Source organism: Varroa jacobsoni, unplaced genomic scaffold (assembly GCF_002532875.2).
Source record: "Varroa jacobsoni isolate VJ856 unplaced genomic scaffold, vjacob_1.0 scaffold_1095, whole genome shotgun sequence".
NCBI classification, from domain to species: domain Eukaryota; kingdom Metazoa; phylum Arthropoda; class Arachnida; order Mesostigmata; family Varroidae; genus Varroa; species Varroa jacobsoni.
The window spans coordinates 36,326-54,969 of record NW_019213997.1 but is presented as its reverse complement, the minus strand read 5'-3'; the positions used below and the strand labels follow the sequence as shown (position 1 = coordinate 54,969).

Sequence of the window (18,644 nt, the reverse complement as noted above, 5' to 3'; positions counted from 1 at the left end):
GAGAAGCGGAAAGGGGAAGTGGTGAATTAGGTTCCGCACAGAACAAACTGTCCTTGTTGCAATCGTCTATCTATTTGATTGCCTTTCTCAGAGGTGTGATGAAGTAACCATAACTGCCTGAGTAATGACAGCGATGATTTTTCGGACCGAACGGAACAAACAGAGGGAAAGGGTACCTCCGTTTGTTGACTGCCTCCGTGGCAATCGTCGCCAGACGATTCGTCTTTAGTAAGCTGACTACGTTAAGACAGAATCGTCTATACTATGATAGATTCTTTCGCAAGAACTCCGACACGAACGTGTTCTATAAGCTAAATTGTGCTATCCATTGCAATGTCAGTGATGAAGCGTTTCTGGCGACCCATTGTCGACGTGTGAGATGTGGTGCTCATTTTTGCTATTTTGCAAGCTCCATGAACGCAACGGTAAGGTTGTGTGCGATCGTCCGCCTGCGCGTATTCGGAACCATAGCAAATTCTCACGCTGAGCCTAGACAGTCGAGTGACGAACGGGAATTTAAGTCGTAACTTAGTCAAATTAGGACAACTTGAAAGACTCGATGAACTACTCATTACTGTCGATTGTCCAATCGAACAAGACGGCTACGTAAAGCGGCGCATTTGGCCGAACGTTGTCAAACGCTTGGAGCTTGCGTTGGCAATGGCCCCGCCGGCACGTGGGGCCCGCGAGCAAAAGCTATCAGATGGATTGCGAAAGGTTTGTGTACTTTATATTATTTAATTCGTGTCTATAGGCCAGTTATACTTTAATGGTAAAGTCGCAAGTGCGGAAAACATATGTTTTCCGTAATGGAAAAACAGTTCTCAAAGTTCCCGTCCGCCTTAGTGACAGGTTCAGAAATATATGGTCCTAGTTCTATAGAAAATAGATCCACTAACCGATCGAAATGGACGCTTGGCAGAGGCTGAATGATTGTTCAATCACGCTCGGTAGGTTGTGTTAATCAGGTGGGTGCAGGCCTCAACCAACCACGCAGGCTTCACGACGCTCAGTTATAGATGCGGGTTATTATTCAGCGTCTGCTGCATTTGGTTCCATTTATGGTAGCCATCACAGGAATAGGTTGACAAACGGATGGTACTTGTTTTCGGGGGCATGCAGCGTGACGAAAATAGTGTCGCCAAAAAAAAAAATAGATTATGAAATTGGTCGGATCTGGTAGAGCTAATGGGTGCATTACAAGATAATGGGGTACTATATACAGTAGTCTAGTATTGAGGGAATGCTATAACTTCCGCAGCCATGAGGACCAATATTTACGTGTTGCGTGTTTGCGTAGCGGGAACGAAGCATCAATGGTGATATATGTAATAATATGGGAGACGCCGTTTGTGCTAGGGAACGCGGAACGTCGCCCTCCTTTCCTCATCCAACACGACAACGAGAATTCACAATAGTGATCGTATTATTTTAGTACGGAATACACAAACGGCATGAATATTATGGTGATGATGAATTAGGTAAATTTTAAGAAACATTACATATGCTTGGTCATGTAGAACGCAAGCCCGACGATTTTAGGACAGTCATTGACGAGCGTTTTAGAAGTACTATAAACCGCCTATAGTCTATAGAAATATTCAGTAATATAAAAAGACGCTGAACCGTTGGAGTGCGGTCTATGGCATCGCAATTTGATTTCTGAAACCTCCACATTTTACCTAGCCCCTCTTGATAAAAGCTTTATTTATTATCAAACGTTTTTCAGATAAACCTTTTCTTTGTAATTTTTGCATATTACATTAGCACGAGATGTTAATGTAAGAATTACACTCGAGAATACCTGGCACCTTTTTAAGCGACCTGAGCTATTTTTTTCTGCAATCTCTTGTACTGTTACATTTCACATACCGTAATGCGACTATGTCAAACTTGTCAGTTCTTTTTATGAAGCCCCCGAGGCTAACTATGTGCTTTGCTGCACCAGTTACAAGAATTTCAGAGGCGAAAAGAACAGTCAGCCGTAGCGGCCTCAGCCTCGTCTACGTCTACTGAAACTACCATACAAAGTGCTACTTCATCGCAACAGCAGCCGCAGCCATCTTTGGCATCTCGTCAGGGGTTACAAGATGCCATCCTGCAACAAGCTCAATATCATTCAACACCTAGCGTCGACCAGAGCCCCCCGCAAATGGCAGGAGGTTAGGTCAAAAAAACTTTTCCTACCAGTGCTCTTTCTTGGACTATAAATATATATATGGGAAAATACCGAAATTAATCACTTATATAACGGTTTATATTTTAGTACATAATGTACGTACTTCGCAATAATCTACCTCATATCAATTGCAGCCATTACACAGGCAGCCATCTGCGCTCCACTGACTTCAACTGCTGCAGTAGTATCACCTGTGACGGTCTCTTCTTCGACGGATGGCGAGCTCGGGCCTCGTTTGCAGAATCTCATTAGCCAGTTAGCGGCCGTCGCTGCGTCCGGGGCCACGCGAGATCTTCGCCAGCTTGAGGAGTTACAGAGACATTGTGTGCAGTTGGCACGCGAAGCTGATGAGGCTCAGCGAGGCCGACAAGGTCAGGCCGCTCAACTGGACTCACTTCGGGCATCACATTCACAAGCGACACGAACAATTGAGCTTTTAGTAGAAGAAAAATCGCGATTACAAACTGCGGTCGATTCGCTTGAGCGGCAGCTTCGGGTACGTGCTCACGAGGCTCTGGTGCGCGATGCTGAGATTCGATCGTTACGTGAACGTGCTACCATTAACGACGGCCAGATAGCTCGTTTATTGAAAGAGAAAGAGCAGTGGACACGAAAAGCACAAGCCGGTGGAGCTGCTGGAAGTGAAACCCCACCGTTAGACGGTGTTGCGTATGTTGACTTCTGACATTTTTATCCGTTAAACTGAATAGCTCTTGCTTAATTCATTTTGTGGCGTATTATTAACGTCCCCTTTGTAGAATGTTTCGTTGCGGGTGCAAATTTTTGGCCTGCGTTGAGTGCTAAGCTGTTCAAAGAGACTTCCTCAGTGAGATGAATTATATGTTAACACATTAGGGCATGTGCTTTGGTGGGCTTCATTGTTACTTTTCAACAGAAACTCGACTGTCGAGACAAGTTATACTAATTTGCAAAAGCAGGTGCTAGAACTTGAGGAACAACTAAGACTATCGGCTGAAAAGATAGCTCAACTTCAACGGACCGAAGAACAAAGCCGGACCGCTTATGACGCTGCTCGAAATGAGCTTGAAGTGGCTCAAGCTTATGTTCGCCAACTGGCTGGCACCAGCGGTGACGAGAGTGCGGACAACTTAAATAAAGCCGAGGCTACGAGAAAGGTACTTTACCAGTAATGCCAAAAGTACTATGGTGACCTCTTTATTGTCCTTAAGTCCAATACCAACCGTGATTTGCTTGTTTGGTCATTAAAACCGTGCCACGTTACTCACCGTCTAAAGTGGACGTTATTATGGCATTGATCAGTAGAAACTACTCGTTTATTTCCGAAATTACTATTGCCTCCAGTAAGGTTCATGTTTTTCGTAAATATTCAATTGGCTCTCTGTTTTGTTGCAAGTCAGGCTCTCGAGTCTCAGCTGGAACGACTTCGTGACGAACTTGAAACAGAAGTTCATGAACGGAACGCTGCCGATTTGATTGCCCGTAACCTTGAAGCAAGTAATCGAGGTCTGCAACAAAGGGTTGTCGAGCTGGAGAGAGCTGCGGCCGCATCCGTTACCGCTCAGTCACAGCCACTGCAAACGGCAAGTTCTTATTATTTTCCCAATCAGTTCATCTCTGTAATAGAGACAAGGAAGTGCTCGACTTAATCGTTCTGATATAACTAATTTCCTGCCAAATTGAGGCTATGCCAACGTTGTATTTGCTTAGCTGCCATACGTATAATAAGCCAAAGAGTAGACGTGACCTGAAGTGAGGTCTGATCAAATATTTGCGAGACGATAGCTAATTTACAATATTCACAGCTATTGACCCAAGGCCAATTCTTCTGTGTTCTACATGAATAACTAATTTGTTAGCTATGGGGATTGTTAGATTCGTTTGATAATGACAGACCCCGTTCCGAGGTAGAAAGGAAGTTCATACGATGTTTTGGCGAGGTGTACACTAGGCAATTATATTAGAATGTGCCCAAAAAAAAAATCAACGAAATGAGTTGACGCACGGTTGAGTGACTGATGACCGAAACTCTGTCACGATTGCTGTCAAGCTTGTTTTAGATATGTACATCATTTCGACATTAACCTTCAATCATTGACTCATCACAGGTGGGCTCTAGTAGCCTCGGATACGATGTGGAACAACGGGATGTAGGGTCTCAAACTGACGCCGACGACCACATAGGAACTCGCGCAGATGCAGATATGCGTCTAATGGACCTCACTGAACAAAACAAACAATTCCAGACTGAGCTTTATCAACTACAAGAGCAGGTGGCTGAATCGTTAATGAATGTTCTATTGTTTCAGCTAGCATAAAAATAACGGGAGTAACATTCTAAAAGCCTGATAGAGCGATGACATTGTCGAACTCTGTTGTGCTTGTATTATTACACTTGTTCTAACGTGTTCGCATTTTATCATGGTCCAAACGTATAGCTCTGCAGTGAACGTGGCCTGTGGTCCGAGCAAACGATGGTACTAAAAGGCCAAATAGCAACAAACGCGGACGAATTACAGCGAGCTAAGGTTGATGCCAGTCGAGCCGTCTCGCAGAACAGGCAACTTAAAAGTCAAATCGAAGAGTTGCAGGACGTCTTCGTTAAACTTGTAAGCTTCTCAGATATTTGTGTGTCTATCGTTGTGTGTGCCCAGAAATTACTTCAGTCGCGCTTAAAGTATTCGACAAATGACTAAACGAGTCTTCAGCTAGTGACTGATAGCCTACAGATTACCTTTACAATCATATATGATAACTCGATTGCATGATTGATAGGTGAGCACGGCATCATAGCTGCTATTATACACATAGAGCATATTCTGCTCACTCATTATGTATATTTCTTTTTGGTCGATTCGTGTTAGTCTATTGTCGATGTATTGTGAACACTATAAGTGATTTTGAGTTCTCGTAACGTGACAGAGCAACGACAAACTTGATTTGACGGAAGACGTCCATCGAGAGCGATATCGAGCGCAACAGCTGGAGGCGCGCTTGCGTGACCTGGAAACGACAATAGAACTACAGCAGGCGCAGGCTACAGAGAAGGGAAAGGACGAATTAGGCCCAAGCAGTGTTGCGATAGAAGCTTTTGAGCATAACGCTAGCACTATGGACAGTCAGTTACAACAGTACGCCCTTCAAGTTCAACGGTTAGAGGCCCAGCTCACAGAGTGCACTAGTCGGTACGCGTCGTTGGAGCGCCAGAACGCTCAGTGTACTCTAAAACATAAGGCAGAAGTACGCTTACATCAACAACAACCGCTCAAATACACCGTAAGTACATACTGAAACGTAGCTAGATAGTGAGCGTCTCTTTAGTGGTATTAGTTTGTTAAAGTCTGTCCTTTTATTTTTATGCTAGTTTCGTTAGTTGTATGAATCAAGCAGCATAGACTCACAGGGCACAATATAGCTAAGCATACCTTTCTAAATATGTTACATATATACATGTGTTATTTCAATTTCTCGTGTGCTTACACAAATGATTGGTTTTGTGACAGTACGGTGTATCGCGAATTACTGAAGATGAAGGCAGCCGAAGTTTGGATACATCACAAACGTTGGGCGATTCGCCTGGAGGCTCTTTGTCGCTGTCCGAGTATGAGTTTGTTGATACGGCGCCCCATGGAACGCATCAGCCGTCAGCACGAAATGCGGCCTCTAATAGCGACAGTGACGCGGTCAATAACAATAACTCTGATACCAGCAATCACAATGCCGATACGGCCGCTAACGTTTACTATACTGGTGCCGTGGTGGACCAAAATGACTCTGTTGGGGGAGACTTAGCCGAATCAATAGGGGACGCTATGTACTCACTGGATAACCTTTCAACGACATCCAGTCGAAACGAGAAAACGTCCCACGAAATGGACCAGCCGACAAAAGTTCCAATGGGAACTCCGGTAGAAGCCGTCATTGAGAGGGAACATGAACGAAGGCTAACAGAGGCTGCTCTAAAGATTACGCGCTTACAAGGTATGAAATGGTAGTTATTATGTAATTATTGCGATAATAACAATAATAATAGCGATCATGCTGAGTGGAAATGTTTGTTAATTTATTATTATTATATTATTATTTTTATTTAACCTACTATTGAAGGCAGGTGCAAAGGGAAAGTTCAATCAAACACTGATAGTGCCTCTAAGGCTCATAATAGTGACCTAAAGCTGAACCTTTACAGATGAAAAGAGTCAGCTGGAACACCAAGTCGAACAGTTACGTATGGAGACAGACACAATTTCCGACTATATCCAACTATACCAACAACAGCGCGCGGCACTTAATCAACGTCAACGGGAACGGGATGCCCAGATTAAGCAGCTGCTCGAGGATCGGTAAGATCGCGCCGAAGGCGAGACTAGTTTAATATCGTTTAGTAAATTCAACGCGTACATTAAGGTTAAGGGAATTTATATAAATTCCCTTCATATATACTTCATTCATTTAAGTATATCCCTTATATACTTAAATGAATGAAGTGTATACCGTAAATATTCATTATCACATTGTTCCTATATTAGGTGCTAAAAATCTGAATTTTTAGCAACGGGTAAAAACACTCGGGTATTATTGGGTTCATAATGAAAGTAACAAATGAGCGAATATAATATCAGCTAAGGAACGCGATCCTATCGGTGGTATTTTAGGGAGGCATTATCAAGTAAGGTGAATCAGTTGCAGTCGCTTATAGGAAAAATACTTCCTATGACCTCAAGTCAACAAAACCATCAGCAGCCGCAAAAACCGGCTCATGGCAATCCGACTGCGGCCTTTTCACCCGTTCCAGAACAGGCTTCAAAGGGCACAGCCGTCGTTGGCAGTACCAGCAGTGATCCAACATCGAACGAGGTAAATTTCGAGACTATTGTGCCATAAGTAAATAATGCTAAATTTGGCAAGCCATGCTTTTGGCAAGAGATACGTCGAACCTGCATATCGAATAAAAATAGCCTACTGTTTCTTCGGTAGGCAAGGGTTGTTCCTAGAGGCGCGAATGTAAACAACGTGCGCAAGGTTTCGTGTGAATGACATAACAACATGTTAGAACATTAGTTACATTTCATAAACATTTTTTGACTATATACATCGTCTAACAATTATCTCCAGTCTCTAATCGTCAACTCGTGTATATTAATACCTATGTTACCTTATATATCATATTATAGATGATCGACGACCTGTTTACCCGTATGTTGTCCTACTAGGCAGTCACTGCCTTCCGTATCTGTAGACATCTGATTTAGAGATTTAATTTGTCAAAAAAACCACTGGGGCATTTGTTACATTGTTTATTTACTGAAACTCGTACACATTTTATTTAGGTGATCGCGCATAAAATTCTGCAAACTCTCGAAGACCTAACCGAGGTGTCGACGGCTCCTCCTGCCGGCCTCAACACTTTTTATCGCTGCTCATCGTGCCAAGGGTGTCATGGGAAACTTCTGTCCCTGTAAGCCTTTGGCATAAGGTTCCTCAAGTTGACACATACGGATCATGACCGGTTGACTGCTGCTGCTGCCATTAATCAGTACTCGTAAACGCTGTTGAGCTGAATAAGTGGACGCACAGTGACGCGAACGACACGCACCCAGCATAGATTTTTGCGTGTGAAATACACGCAAATACACGTTGTGTCACGGTGTGCCTATGTGTGCTAAAAATCCCAAATGGTCAAATTATCGGTGTACGTGACACCAGCGATGGATCGATCGTTAGTTGCTGTTTTGAATGAAGAACAAACCTAATATGTTGCTCGGTAGACAGCATTTTTCCAAGTCAAGTATTTAATTTTCATCTCTATTTTTAAGCTTTTCCTTACATTCGACTCCTGTTAACTAAGAGCCACCAGTAGATAAAATCTAATTTAAACTCGATTGCTACGAATAATTTCGAACGAAACAGCTGTTACTTCAAAACAAAATACTGCTGCTGTTGTTGCCTGATAGAAGCATCTTCTTTATTTTTTGACACGAAAATAAGTAATAATAATTCAGGAGTAATGATGACCGAAACAGAATTTGTGTTTTAAATATCTAACCTTCTAATTGATTGGGTCGTAGGCGAATTGTCGCATGGTATAAGTCTAATGTTGGACTTCATTCTTATCTAGGCGCAATTTTTAGTGGTTTCTCGTGAATTTTGGCAAAGGATGGCGTACCGGACGAAAAAACCATCGATGGTTAAAGTGATGCCTAGTAAGCCTGAAAGGACATGGCCTTTTAACTAGGGTGATTAGTTATACCAGTCTGGCGGCGATGACTGCAGCCCATAATGTAACGCCATCGAAAATCCGGAATATTGATACGCTGTCTAGCATTTCCCTACGACGACTGACGTTGCCGTTTTTACTGAGCGGCGGATGGGAACTTATTTTTCTCAAAACAGGTGTATTTATATATCAATCCCTAAATAACAACTATACATATTACAGCAGACTTGAACCTTACACAGTGTTCCAGCCAGAAAGGGTACGATACAGATACTCGCTAGAAGTTTGTTGGTGTGATACGCCGTATGTTATAATGTGAGGATGAAAACAACGAAGACGTTGTATAATGAAAACAGTAGACGAGATCCGATTTCGTACTGTGCTGCTTTGATCTTTACATGTCAACCATAGATTCTCAATAGGAAAACAAATCATAATTTTGCTTATTAGTACCTTTTTTTTTCGCTGAAATAGTTAACTTTCTTGCCAATTAATTGAGGTTAATTTATCTACCAGAAAATGAGTAACCGATCAGCGTTATAACTATAGCTGCTGCCGGCGAAAACAGAATATATATCAGTTGCGTCAGGATTCTAACGCTTTTATCTGTATTGTCGGTTCGGAGACAGCATAGATTTTAAGTAAAAACAGGTTAAGAAAAGATATTCATAGTTGCATTACATTGGTCCTATAAGTTTGGGGGAACTGTGGGGTTGACACGATAATAGCACGGAAATAGCATAAGATCCACGGACTTCATAACAATGGCTGTCAAAGTTGATGTCACCATCAAACATTAACGAATAAAGAAACATATGTACATATATATATTTTTTTTATTTCAGTACATGTTTTTTTATTCCCCTAGATAGCTCGAGGCATTGATTCCTCTCCTTTTCAATTGCTTAGATAGCCAAATATTAAATTATTTGTGTTTTGTTTAGTGCTTTGCTAAGGGTAGACGACCGTCTCTGATGGAGGTGATGCCATTTTGCTTTACTAGCTTGAACTATTATGGCCCTACATACATGATCTAGATACTCTAGTAAACAATAGTTTAGATAACTTATACCAACCGCTCAAATAGTCCCTTAACGAGTGTAAAACCTCGAATAACATTGGTGCTTATTACCTACTGTGGCATACGCGAACCGCTAGGAATAAAAAACGTTACATGTAAGGCATCGTCTAGAGCGAACGGTACCCGCATGTTTATTGGTGCTATATTCGGTTCAAAGGATAGTTTCTTCCACTGCGTATTTTTACTAGTGTTAAGGATTACTTACATATGAACGTTTAAAATAAGGTTCGTAGAGAAATATACACAAAACATCATCTTTTCATTACAAAGTGTACATTGCCGGTGACACACGTTCAAACAGAGTAAGTTTTTCTCATCTCATATGGAGACAACGCAATGTTGCAATATTTCCCAGAACCCTCGTCTGAAGTTTGACTGCGCTGATTGGTAAACACGCGAATGTTATTAACGCATCTTTTTAACACATTTAACAAGCACAACATCATTACTGGCACATCTGTTACTATATATATACAGAGTACGAATATATATTACGGCAATACTATTTAGCAGCAGTAAACGCACAGTCACTGCTGTTTTTTACATCATAGAGTAGAGAACGGTAACTATTTACATAACGTCACTGTATAACGTGGTTGCGTAGTATTGAGGTTATTAAAGGGAGGGGAAAGGCAGTGGCTGTGACGGCGCCGGAATCAGTCGTCCTTAGTTAATTGATACTGGTCACTGGTGCAGCAGTCGATTCATGTTCGACAGCGCCTAGAACCCTGACAAGCAGAGACAGGTGACGTTGGAGATAGTCCGACTGAAGTGCCGCGGGCAGCGACCCACTGCCGCTGTGTTGACCATTAACTAGTGATAGCAGAGATATCACGGGTCCCAAGAAGATGCCTTCGCTGAAAATTGTGGCTTGTTTCGCAGCAAACTAGCTTTCGTCGTATTGAATAGATTACTGCTCAAATAGGCATTCTGATTACCGGCACTGTCGAGGCTGTACGACGATGGTTTTGCTTCCCCATGAGAGAGCGAAGAACTTTGGAGGGAACGGTTTCGTATTCCGGTTTTGCTAACGATGGCCCGTTGACATGTAGCCATCGGGTGCTATTTCCTTCGAAGTTGGCAAGGCCAGAGAAAACGCCCCCGCTAATGTTGTTACCGATAACCGCTGAACTTGACAACGGGCTAAGGACAATACTTGGCGCTCAGGAGGATGGGTCAATCACTGGCACCGTAATGAGACGGAACACACGAAGCACGTTCGCTGGAAGAGCTGCTGTAAACTCCTTTCCGCCATTAAAGAACATAGTTGCCGTTGAAGTCGCGTTTCTAGGTTCATCCGATAGTATGAAGCCATGCTTCCGGTGTGCCGTACGTTGCAGGACATGGTAGCTTTGCAGCTGTTCTGGAATACGACCAAAACAAACAAACGCAAAAGCGAACAGAGTTACATGCATTATATCTACCTGAGTCAGATTTTGCTTACTTATGAAATTCGATTGGGGTGTTAGGTCTTGAATGCTTTCCGTGCCTGATTGATTTGTCGTTTTACTGTGACTGGGCAGTTCCAGACAATCGCTGAACGCTGTCAGAGTAGCATTTGCCACCAAACCATAGCGCATAACAGCATCGACACATATACGTCAGCGCGAAGCGCCATTTTCAAATTTTGTCGAAGTAGATGGACAAGTAGATAGAGAAAGGATAGGCCGATGCCACAGGAGGCCTGTCGCCCTCATAAGCTTGTCCCTCAAGGGACAAGGTCGGTGTCACAGTTAATGCGTGTCAGCAGTGGTCAAAGGTCATCTGACAATCACATTGGTACCAGCTTCATCAGCTCTTAGAGGTTTAATCCGTTGATGATGCGCGGGAATGGTAAATGTCGTCTGCCGCGACCGTTAATAGCATTAACACCCAGTTGCCATTTCTATTGGCAGCGACCACTGATGAAGTTCAAAGGGAGAGAACTTACATATTGGGTTGCATATCGTGTTCACATATGTCATATTTTGTCTTTAGGTATGACAGCAGTACTTGAGTGGACAGACTTACGGCTGTAAGACCTTTTGCGAACCTAGCGATAAGCAAACGTAATAGGCGAACGTTGACTGTCAATGGATTCAAGTAGATCATCACCAGGAAATGTATCGGATTGCAGGTGTCTACATCACTGTACATTTTGTCGTATGTTTTGAACATATGTGTAGATAGTTATATATTCTTGGCGCTAAAATTAAAAAATTGAGATGTGAAACCAACAGGAGCGTCAAGCATACAATGTTTTACATCTGCGTAAGATTATTTATTGATGTATATATATATATATATATATATATATATATAGTTTTCAAAATATTAAAAACAAGTTTTTCTTATATTCAAATGTCAACGGTATTTGTATTAGTCTAACGATCTCCGGTCGACTGTAGTTGTGACAAATCCAAATGTGCACAGCACTTAACGCACCGCTGGATATCACAAGTAGATACTATAATCGCGAGAAAAATCCTTAAGAATGAAAAATACAAATAAAATTACTATACTTCTTGTCATTATATTTTCAATTAGTGAATTGCCGCTCGTGTTATTGTATGCCTATTTGTGAGACCTAATAACCATAAAAAAACATCTCGACTTCAACCTTTAATTATTTCGATTTATTGCCTATCAGATGATAACCCATAATATATTTCTCTTCTGTAGGGAAAAGAATTTTACAGAAATTATACATATAAATGGCTAAGCGTACAATAAACGAGATAAAATTCTGTTTGTGTATTACTTGGAACGTAATGACTTGTAATTGCGCTTATAATTTTTGTGCTTATTTTTTGACGTAAGATATTTCGCACGCACTCCAGAAATTGGAGGTTCTGATTAAAAGAGCAGAAATAAATCTGGTGTTTTAGAAAAGAAGTAAACTCAAATGTTTCAACATCAGCAGACGGACGCTTCATGTGATAAAACGTCATAATGTATATAACTTGATTTATTATACAAACTATGTTATGGTTAATGTATATTATTAGAAGTAGATTTATAATATATGATGATCTTAGTTGTCACGAAAGCATTTAGACTGTCCTGGGTTAATCCTAAAAAAATCTTCATATAAATTTACCGTTGAAGAACAGCATAAGTCTAAGGCTAAGTAATTTACGCCAAACACAGATACATCGATTATTTGTGGTGTATGTCTATAATCCATAATTTTAAAAAAGAATGACATTAAATTCAACGATATTTTGCAATGCACCGCACATGACAGCTCAGCGATGCTTTCGGTATACCACGATACTGCCTTACCTAGAGAAATTTACAGACAAGACAGGATTTCAACTTAAAAAAACATGGCGGCTTCCGATGACATTTCCGGTTTTGGTTAGCCGGCACGTTGTGTTGTTACGGGTGTCCTGGGGAGCAGGAAACTCACCCGCGGTGTGGAGTATCAGCCGTAAGTTTTGTTCCTGTGGTGATCGCAAGAAATTTCTCGGAAAATTCGGTGAAAGGTGTCCATACCTCGTGCCGTAAAATCGTCAACGGGTTCTCGAAGAGTTTAAAGTGAATACTCAAGAGGTTCTACAGTGGGTATCTCATATATTATATGAAGGCGATGATACCCACGTACAACTGTAAAATGGATAGGAAGCACGGCTCCTAAAGGTGCCGGTATGATGTCCACATGGTGCTTACCCCATTACATCGTATCAACGTTTTTCAATAGTTCGCTAAACAACCGAAACCAGTGACGGCCCCTAGCTGTGTTATTATGAAGAATAATTGAAATCCGGGAGATTGCCGCGTCGATGCGATCAAAATATGGGTCACTACTTCAACCGTGGCATACGTTCGTTTCGATTAGTGCGGGGAGAACACCCATTACAATATTTTACAAGATATCCTATTTATGATGCTAGCAAAGGGTGGTAAGGATAAATCCGGGTAAATCTGCTGGCTAGTGTTAACCTAAATTCCATCATGTCACACTCGTAGTATATCCCTTGTTTCAGACTCTTTTCATAGAGCTTGAAAGCAGTACCGCGTTAGCGTTAAAAAAAAAATTTGAAACAGCATCTGATTTAAATATGGTGAAGCTATAACTTAGAAGAGAAATGTCACCAGTGAGTTACCATCTATTTTGGTGTTGGTATTAGAAAAATTCTGTTTGCTAATGAAATTTATATGAACAAATCAGTACTATTAGACCACTTCAGTTAATACATTTCCTCTCCTCTGTTTTGAATCAGCGCGTGAGCATCTATCAATCGAGCGGTCAATCGAGTGGCTAATGCGCCCTCTTTATAAACGATATAATGATCAGATTTTAAACGATTTATGTGCCGTTTTTTAGAAACATACTTTTTTTGTAGTATGCTTATCAGTTGTGCAAGGGTATCTTACATTTTTTTCGACCTTCTATATATGGAACGCTTTGCTAATGAGACGTTTTCGTTTATTATTGAGCCACTGTAACTGCGGCTTTGTTCTTCATGGGCGGGCCATATTACACTTAGTTGGCAGTAATTCGTCGCGAGCACGTTATGTAAATATATGCCCTTACGTACTTCTTGTTTATGGTTGATTACAGACGGATCATAAAGTAAAGTACTTGTTGTTCCCAAAATGTCTCGGTTTTTCGCACGAAGCGACTCCGAGTCGGAGACTGAGTCGTCAGAGGATGAGCAGCAGGTGATCGCAAAGGCTCAGACGCAGGCTGCTGCTGCCTTTGGCCTTTCGGACGATGAAGATGATGTCAAGCGTGTCGTACGGTCCGCCATTGAAAAGAGGTTTGTATTGTTGTCTTGAATAAATTCACTTATGTATCTCCTGTCTTTAGCCGTACTAAATGACTTTTCTACAATATTCTCAGCAGCAAACGTTTATCCCAAAGTTAATTCACGTTAATCTCTTCCTTTGGCAGGAAAAGTATAGAATACTGTAGACTATGCTTGTATATCATGGTGATGAAGTAGAACAAATATAAGAGTAAGCCTAAAATACCTGCCTCTATCCATCTATACGTGTTTTTTTTTGTAGATATGAAGAACTTACAGAACTGATCAAGCAAATCCGTAATCACAAGAAAATCAAGGACATGGCCAAAATTCTTAGCACTTTTGAGAACCTTACTCAGGCCTTTACGAAGGCAAAGCCGGTCATTGACAAGGAGGAAGGCGGAAAAGTGCCCTGTTTCTACATCCGGGTAAATAAGATATACCCATTTTGAAAGAAATATATACATTGTGGTGTTCCATATTGACACTGCATCTTTTATCCTAATTTGGCAGAGATGGATCGGATGATCTGGGCGATTTGATAATGTGACGTGCGACAAATGTAGTGGGCTTTCAGTTTGTTACATCAGAGATCAAATCGGAATCCGTGTGTAATTCTTTCAGGCTGGTCTAGGAAAGTATCCTCCAAAAGCTAAACATTTTTCTCTCTGTTGAACGTGGTTTCCTTGCAATTGAGTATATTTAACTAGCTATTCTAAGAGAACGTGTATTATACGCATCGGTTATGCAGATCCTTGCCGAGATCGAGGACTTCATTATGGAGTGCTGGGAGGACCGGGAAGCTCGTAAGAGTATGAGCAAAAACAACTCGAAGGGTCTAGCAACTTTACGCCAACGAATCAAAAAGTATAACAAGGATTTTGAAAAAGAAATCGCTGCGTGGAAAGCCAACCCCGTTGAGGATGACGCGGATGATAAGTACGTTATGTTAGGTCTTGCGATGTCATGGTATTAACGATACTTCTTGTTAATTAATGTTTGATATTGACATTTTGCTTGCATTGATAGTACAGTGTGGTGCCAAACTCTCTAATATATTGTATAATTCGATCAGCTTAGCATACACCAGGTAGATTTTTTAAGTATTTTCTTTTGTGCCTATTCGGTTCCTTTCATTTAGAGCTGACGCTGGCGCTGGGTCTGAATCGGAGGAGTCAGACTCGGAATCACAGGAAGAACAGAAGCGTATCGAGACCAAGGAAACAAAGAAGAAGGATGCGCTCAAATCTCTGATGAAAAGCGATAAAGAAAAGGATACTGGTTCGGAGGATGATTCTGAAGATTCGATGGACTGGGGCAGTTCCGACGACGAGACCACATCATCGGACAGTGATGACGATAAATATGCAGGAAATCTGGCTGCCAAATTCTTGAAGCGTGTTGGTCCAGGTGCCGAAAAGGAGGACAAGGACAAGGAACGGAAGCGTAAGGAGAAAAAGGAGAGTCAACGAAAACGCCGTCGCGAAGGGGAGGAAGATGATGGCGAGGGCTGGGAGGAAGTCGTCGGAGGCGTACCTATGCAAGTTGAGAAACCGAAGATGTTTGCCAAAGACGCCGAAATCAATCACCAGTCCGTTCTAAAGAAGCTTAACGAAATTGTGGCAGCCCGTGGTAAGAAGGGCACTGATCGCAATGAACAGATTGCCATGTTGTCTGAACTCCTGTCGATAGCAGACCAGAACAACCTGGGAGCCGCGTTCCAAGTGAAGATCATGTTCGCGATTATCTCGGCCCTCTTTGATTACAACCTGAAGATCGCGCCGTGTATGAAGCAAGAGATGTGGCATAAGACGCTCAGCTACATTAACCAGATCCTTGATGATCTGTTTGAGTTTGCTGATAAGCTGACTATCGGAGAGAATATCCTCGAGGAAAATGAAGTCCTTAATGAAGAACCGTATAAGGTGAAGGGCTGCATTCTGACGGTGATCGAGAAGATGGACGAGGAGTTCACGAAGATTCTGCAAAACGCTGACGCTCATTCGCCCGAATATATTGAAAGGCTCAAGGATGAGATCACCGTGTGCAAGATCATTGACCGGCTGCAGGAATATTTGGAGAGTCGTGGTTCACACTCAGAGCTTTGCCGAGTCTACCTTCGTAAGATCGACCACGTCTATTATAAATTTGATTCGCGTGTTCTTGAGAATAAGGACGCTAAGGTACAGGATAAGAACAAGGAGAATTCGGCTCAGTTAATGGGCCGCTTGTGCAAATTCATCTACGCTAAGGACTCGACTGACCGCATTCGAACACAGGCTATTCTCTGCCACATCTACCATTCGGCGCTGCATGATTGTTGGTATGAGGCACGCGATCTTATGCTCATGTCACATCTTCAAGACTCAATCCAGTGTGCTGATGTTGCTACTCAAATACTATATAATCGCGCGCTCGTACAACTTGGACTATGCGCTTTCCGTCACGGCAACATCCGCGACGCCCACAACGCCCTGCTCGATATCCAATCCGGAGGTAAGTATTCAACAATCGCTAAGTAGGTAATATTTCTGCTTTGAATGAGAACTTCATAGGCATATTTCTTTTTATTTATATTGTTCCTGCTTGCATATGCACATAGAGGATGCATGTTTCTGCGAATCGTGCCAGCAGCAGACATAACGAATTGTAAACAAATGTGAAAGAGCTCAGACGTACGTTGTGCATGGTTTGGGTTTAATGTTATTTGTTGCAGGTCGTGCCAAGGAGATGTTGGCACAAGGTCTGTTGCCACAGCGTCAGCAAGAGCGCACAACGGAACAAGAGAAGATTGAGAAACGGCGTCAGATGCCATTTCATAAACACATAAACTTGGAGCTGTTTGAGTGTGTCTACCTCGTATCTGCCATGTTGCTTGAGATTCCTGCAATTGTTGCCCATGAGCTAGACGGCCGCAAGCGAATGATTTCAAAAAGTTTCCATTACCAGCTCCGCAACACGGAACGCCAGGCGCTAGTCGGCCCGCCAGAGAGCATGCGTGAGCACGTGGTTGCTGCCAGCAAAGCGATGCGCGTCGGCAACTGGCGAGCCTGCCGAGCCTTTGTTATCAACGACAAGATGAACGCCAAAGTCTGGGATCTTTTTCATCGAGCCGATGAAGTCCGCACAATGATCGAGCAAAAGATTAAGGAAGAGTCGCTTCGCACCTATCTCTTCATGTATTCGTGCGTCTACGATTCGCTCTCTCTGCGAACACTAGCATCACAATTCGAGCTCGAGTTCGCTGGCGTACACTCGATCGTGTCGAAGATGATTATCAGTGACGAATTGGCTGCCAGTGTCGATGAGCCGAACCAATTAATCGTGATGCACCGCTCGGAGCCAACACGGATCCAAGCTCTCGCCCTTCAGCTGACTGACAAGGTGACCCAACTGATGGAACACAACGACAAGCTCTGGGACGTCAAACAGGGCGCCTACTTCGGTCGACCGGGTGGCCACCAAGGCGGCTATCGGGACAATCGAGGAGATCGTGATGGGGGCTATAAGGACCGCCGGGGTGGAGATTACCGCGGGGAAGGTGAACGCCAATGGGGCGGTAACAGGGGACACCGCAGAGATCGCGGCGAACGCCGAGACCGAGATCATCACCGGGGTCACCACGACGGAAACCGCCGTGGAGATCGCGACCGCGATCATCGAGGAGAACGTGATAATCGAGACATGCAGCACACTTACCGTCACGAACAGGCCGCATATTGATTATAAACATCGCTGTGACGACTACTATGACTCCTAGAGCGGAGACTAAGAAATCTGACAACTTTATTATAAAATAAAATAATTATTGTTTTGGTGGCGGCTGGTATCAGTCGTGATAATGACTAGCTGGCTTGGACATAGCAGGGGAGCATTTTTCACGTCGGCCATGTCTCCTACGAATTAGAAGGTCGCAAAAACAGGTGTAAAAGAGCGCCAATTTTTATCTGGGGTTGTCTTCAGTAGACATGATGATTTACACGATGGCGATAATTGTGGATCGAGGCACCCGAGCTAAGCAAACCCGTTTCCCAGTTTGTGGCTACTGGGGGACACATTATTTTTGCCACTGGTAAAAATATATATAAATAAAAATATTAAATCTATATCTAAGTGTATTTATGTGTTATTTTCTTTATAACTTTCGAATCGGTAGCGATTTCAGTTAAAATAATTTAGCGTTTTATGTCTGTCAAATTGTTACTCACTCAAACTGAGCTTTCGGCTAACATTTGCATCGTGTCAGCTGCTTGAATACTTGGAAAACCTTATTGTAGGAACTCACCAAGAAGAGCTCATTCAGACAGTTACAACTTAACTAAATCAAAAAAATTACCCGCTCAAGCGTAACTAGAAAAATGTCTTCTGCAGGATTTTGGATCGTGCGAGAAACGGGCGCAAAAACTTAATGTGGCAGAATGTTTTATTAGCGGCACTTGAGCGCCGTGACTTTCT

General features: G+C 42.5%; 2 protein-coding genes and 1 long non-coding RNA gene across 5 annotated transcripts; 2 read left to right on the top strand and 1 right to left on the bottom strand.

Moving 5' to 3' along the window:
• The first annotated feature begins 198 nt into the window (after positions 1 to 198).
• LOC111266541 (uncharacterized) lies at positions 199 to 9,219 on the top strand. Its single transcript, XM_022844106.2, has 12 exons — positions 199 to 717; positions 1,949 to 2,162; positions 2,314 to 2,848; positions 3,075 to 3,315; positions 3,559 to 3,741; positions 4,267 to 4,431; positions 4,597 to 4,767; positions 5,081 to 5,434; positions 5,662 to 6,139; positions 6,348 to 6,501; positions 6,814 to 7,015; positions 7,489 to 9,219. The coding sequence occupies exons 1-12, from the start codon at positions 661 to 663 to the stop codon at positions 7,618 to 7,620; spliced, it is 2,886 nt and encodes a 961-aa protein (XP_022699841.1). The 5' UTR covers positions 199 to 660; the 3' UTR covers positions 7,621 to 9,219.
• A 333-nt stretch (positions 9,220 to 9,552) lies between these two features.
• LOC111266543 (uncharacterized) lies at positions 9,553 to 11,225 on the bottom strand. The gene is made up of 2 exons (XR_015313499.1): positions 10,946 to 11,225; positions 9,553 to 10,819 (listed from the first exon to the last, which is right to left on the bottom strand). It is a non-coding gene; the product is annotated as an uncharacterized LOC111266543 (long non-coding RNA).
• Positions 11,226 to 12,795: 1,570 nt separating this feature from the next.
• eIF3c (eukaryotic translation initiation factor 3 subunit c) lies at positions 12,796 to 18,307 on the top strand. 3 transcript variants are annotated; one of them, XM_022844098.2, is made up of 6 exons: positions 12,796 to 12,868; positions 14,003 to 14,201; positions 14,452 to 14,617; positions 14,941 to 15,128; positions 15,331 to 16,685; positions 16,906 to 18,307. In XM_022844098.2, the coding sequence occupies exons 2-6, from the start codon at positions 14,038 to 14,040 to the stop codon at positions 17,910 to 17,912; spliced, it is 2,880 nt and encodes a 959-aa protein (XP_022699833.1). In that variant the 5' UTR covers positions 12,796 to 12,868; positions 14,003 to 14,037; the 3' UTR covers positions 17,913 to 18,307. The 3 variants fall into 3 exon arrangements, with proteins under 3 accessions (XP_022699833.1, XP_022699832.1, XP_022699834.1); XM_022844097.2 differs by having other exon boundaries at positions 12,815 to 12,998; XM_022844099.2 differs by lacking the exon at positions 12,796 to 12,868 and adding an exon at positions 13,084 to 13,099.
• The last annotated feature ends 337 nt before the right edge of the window (positions 18,308 to 18,644 follow it).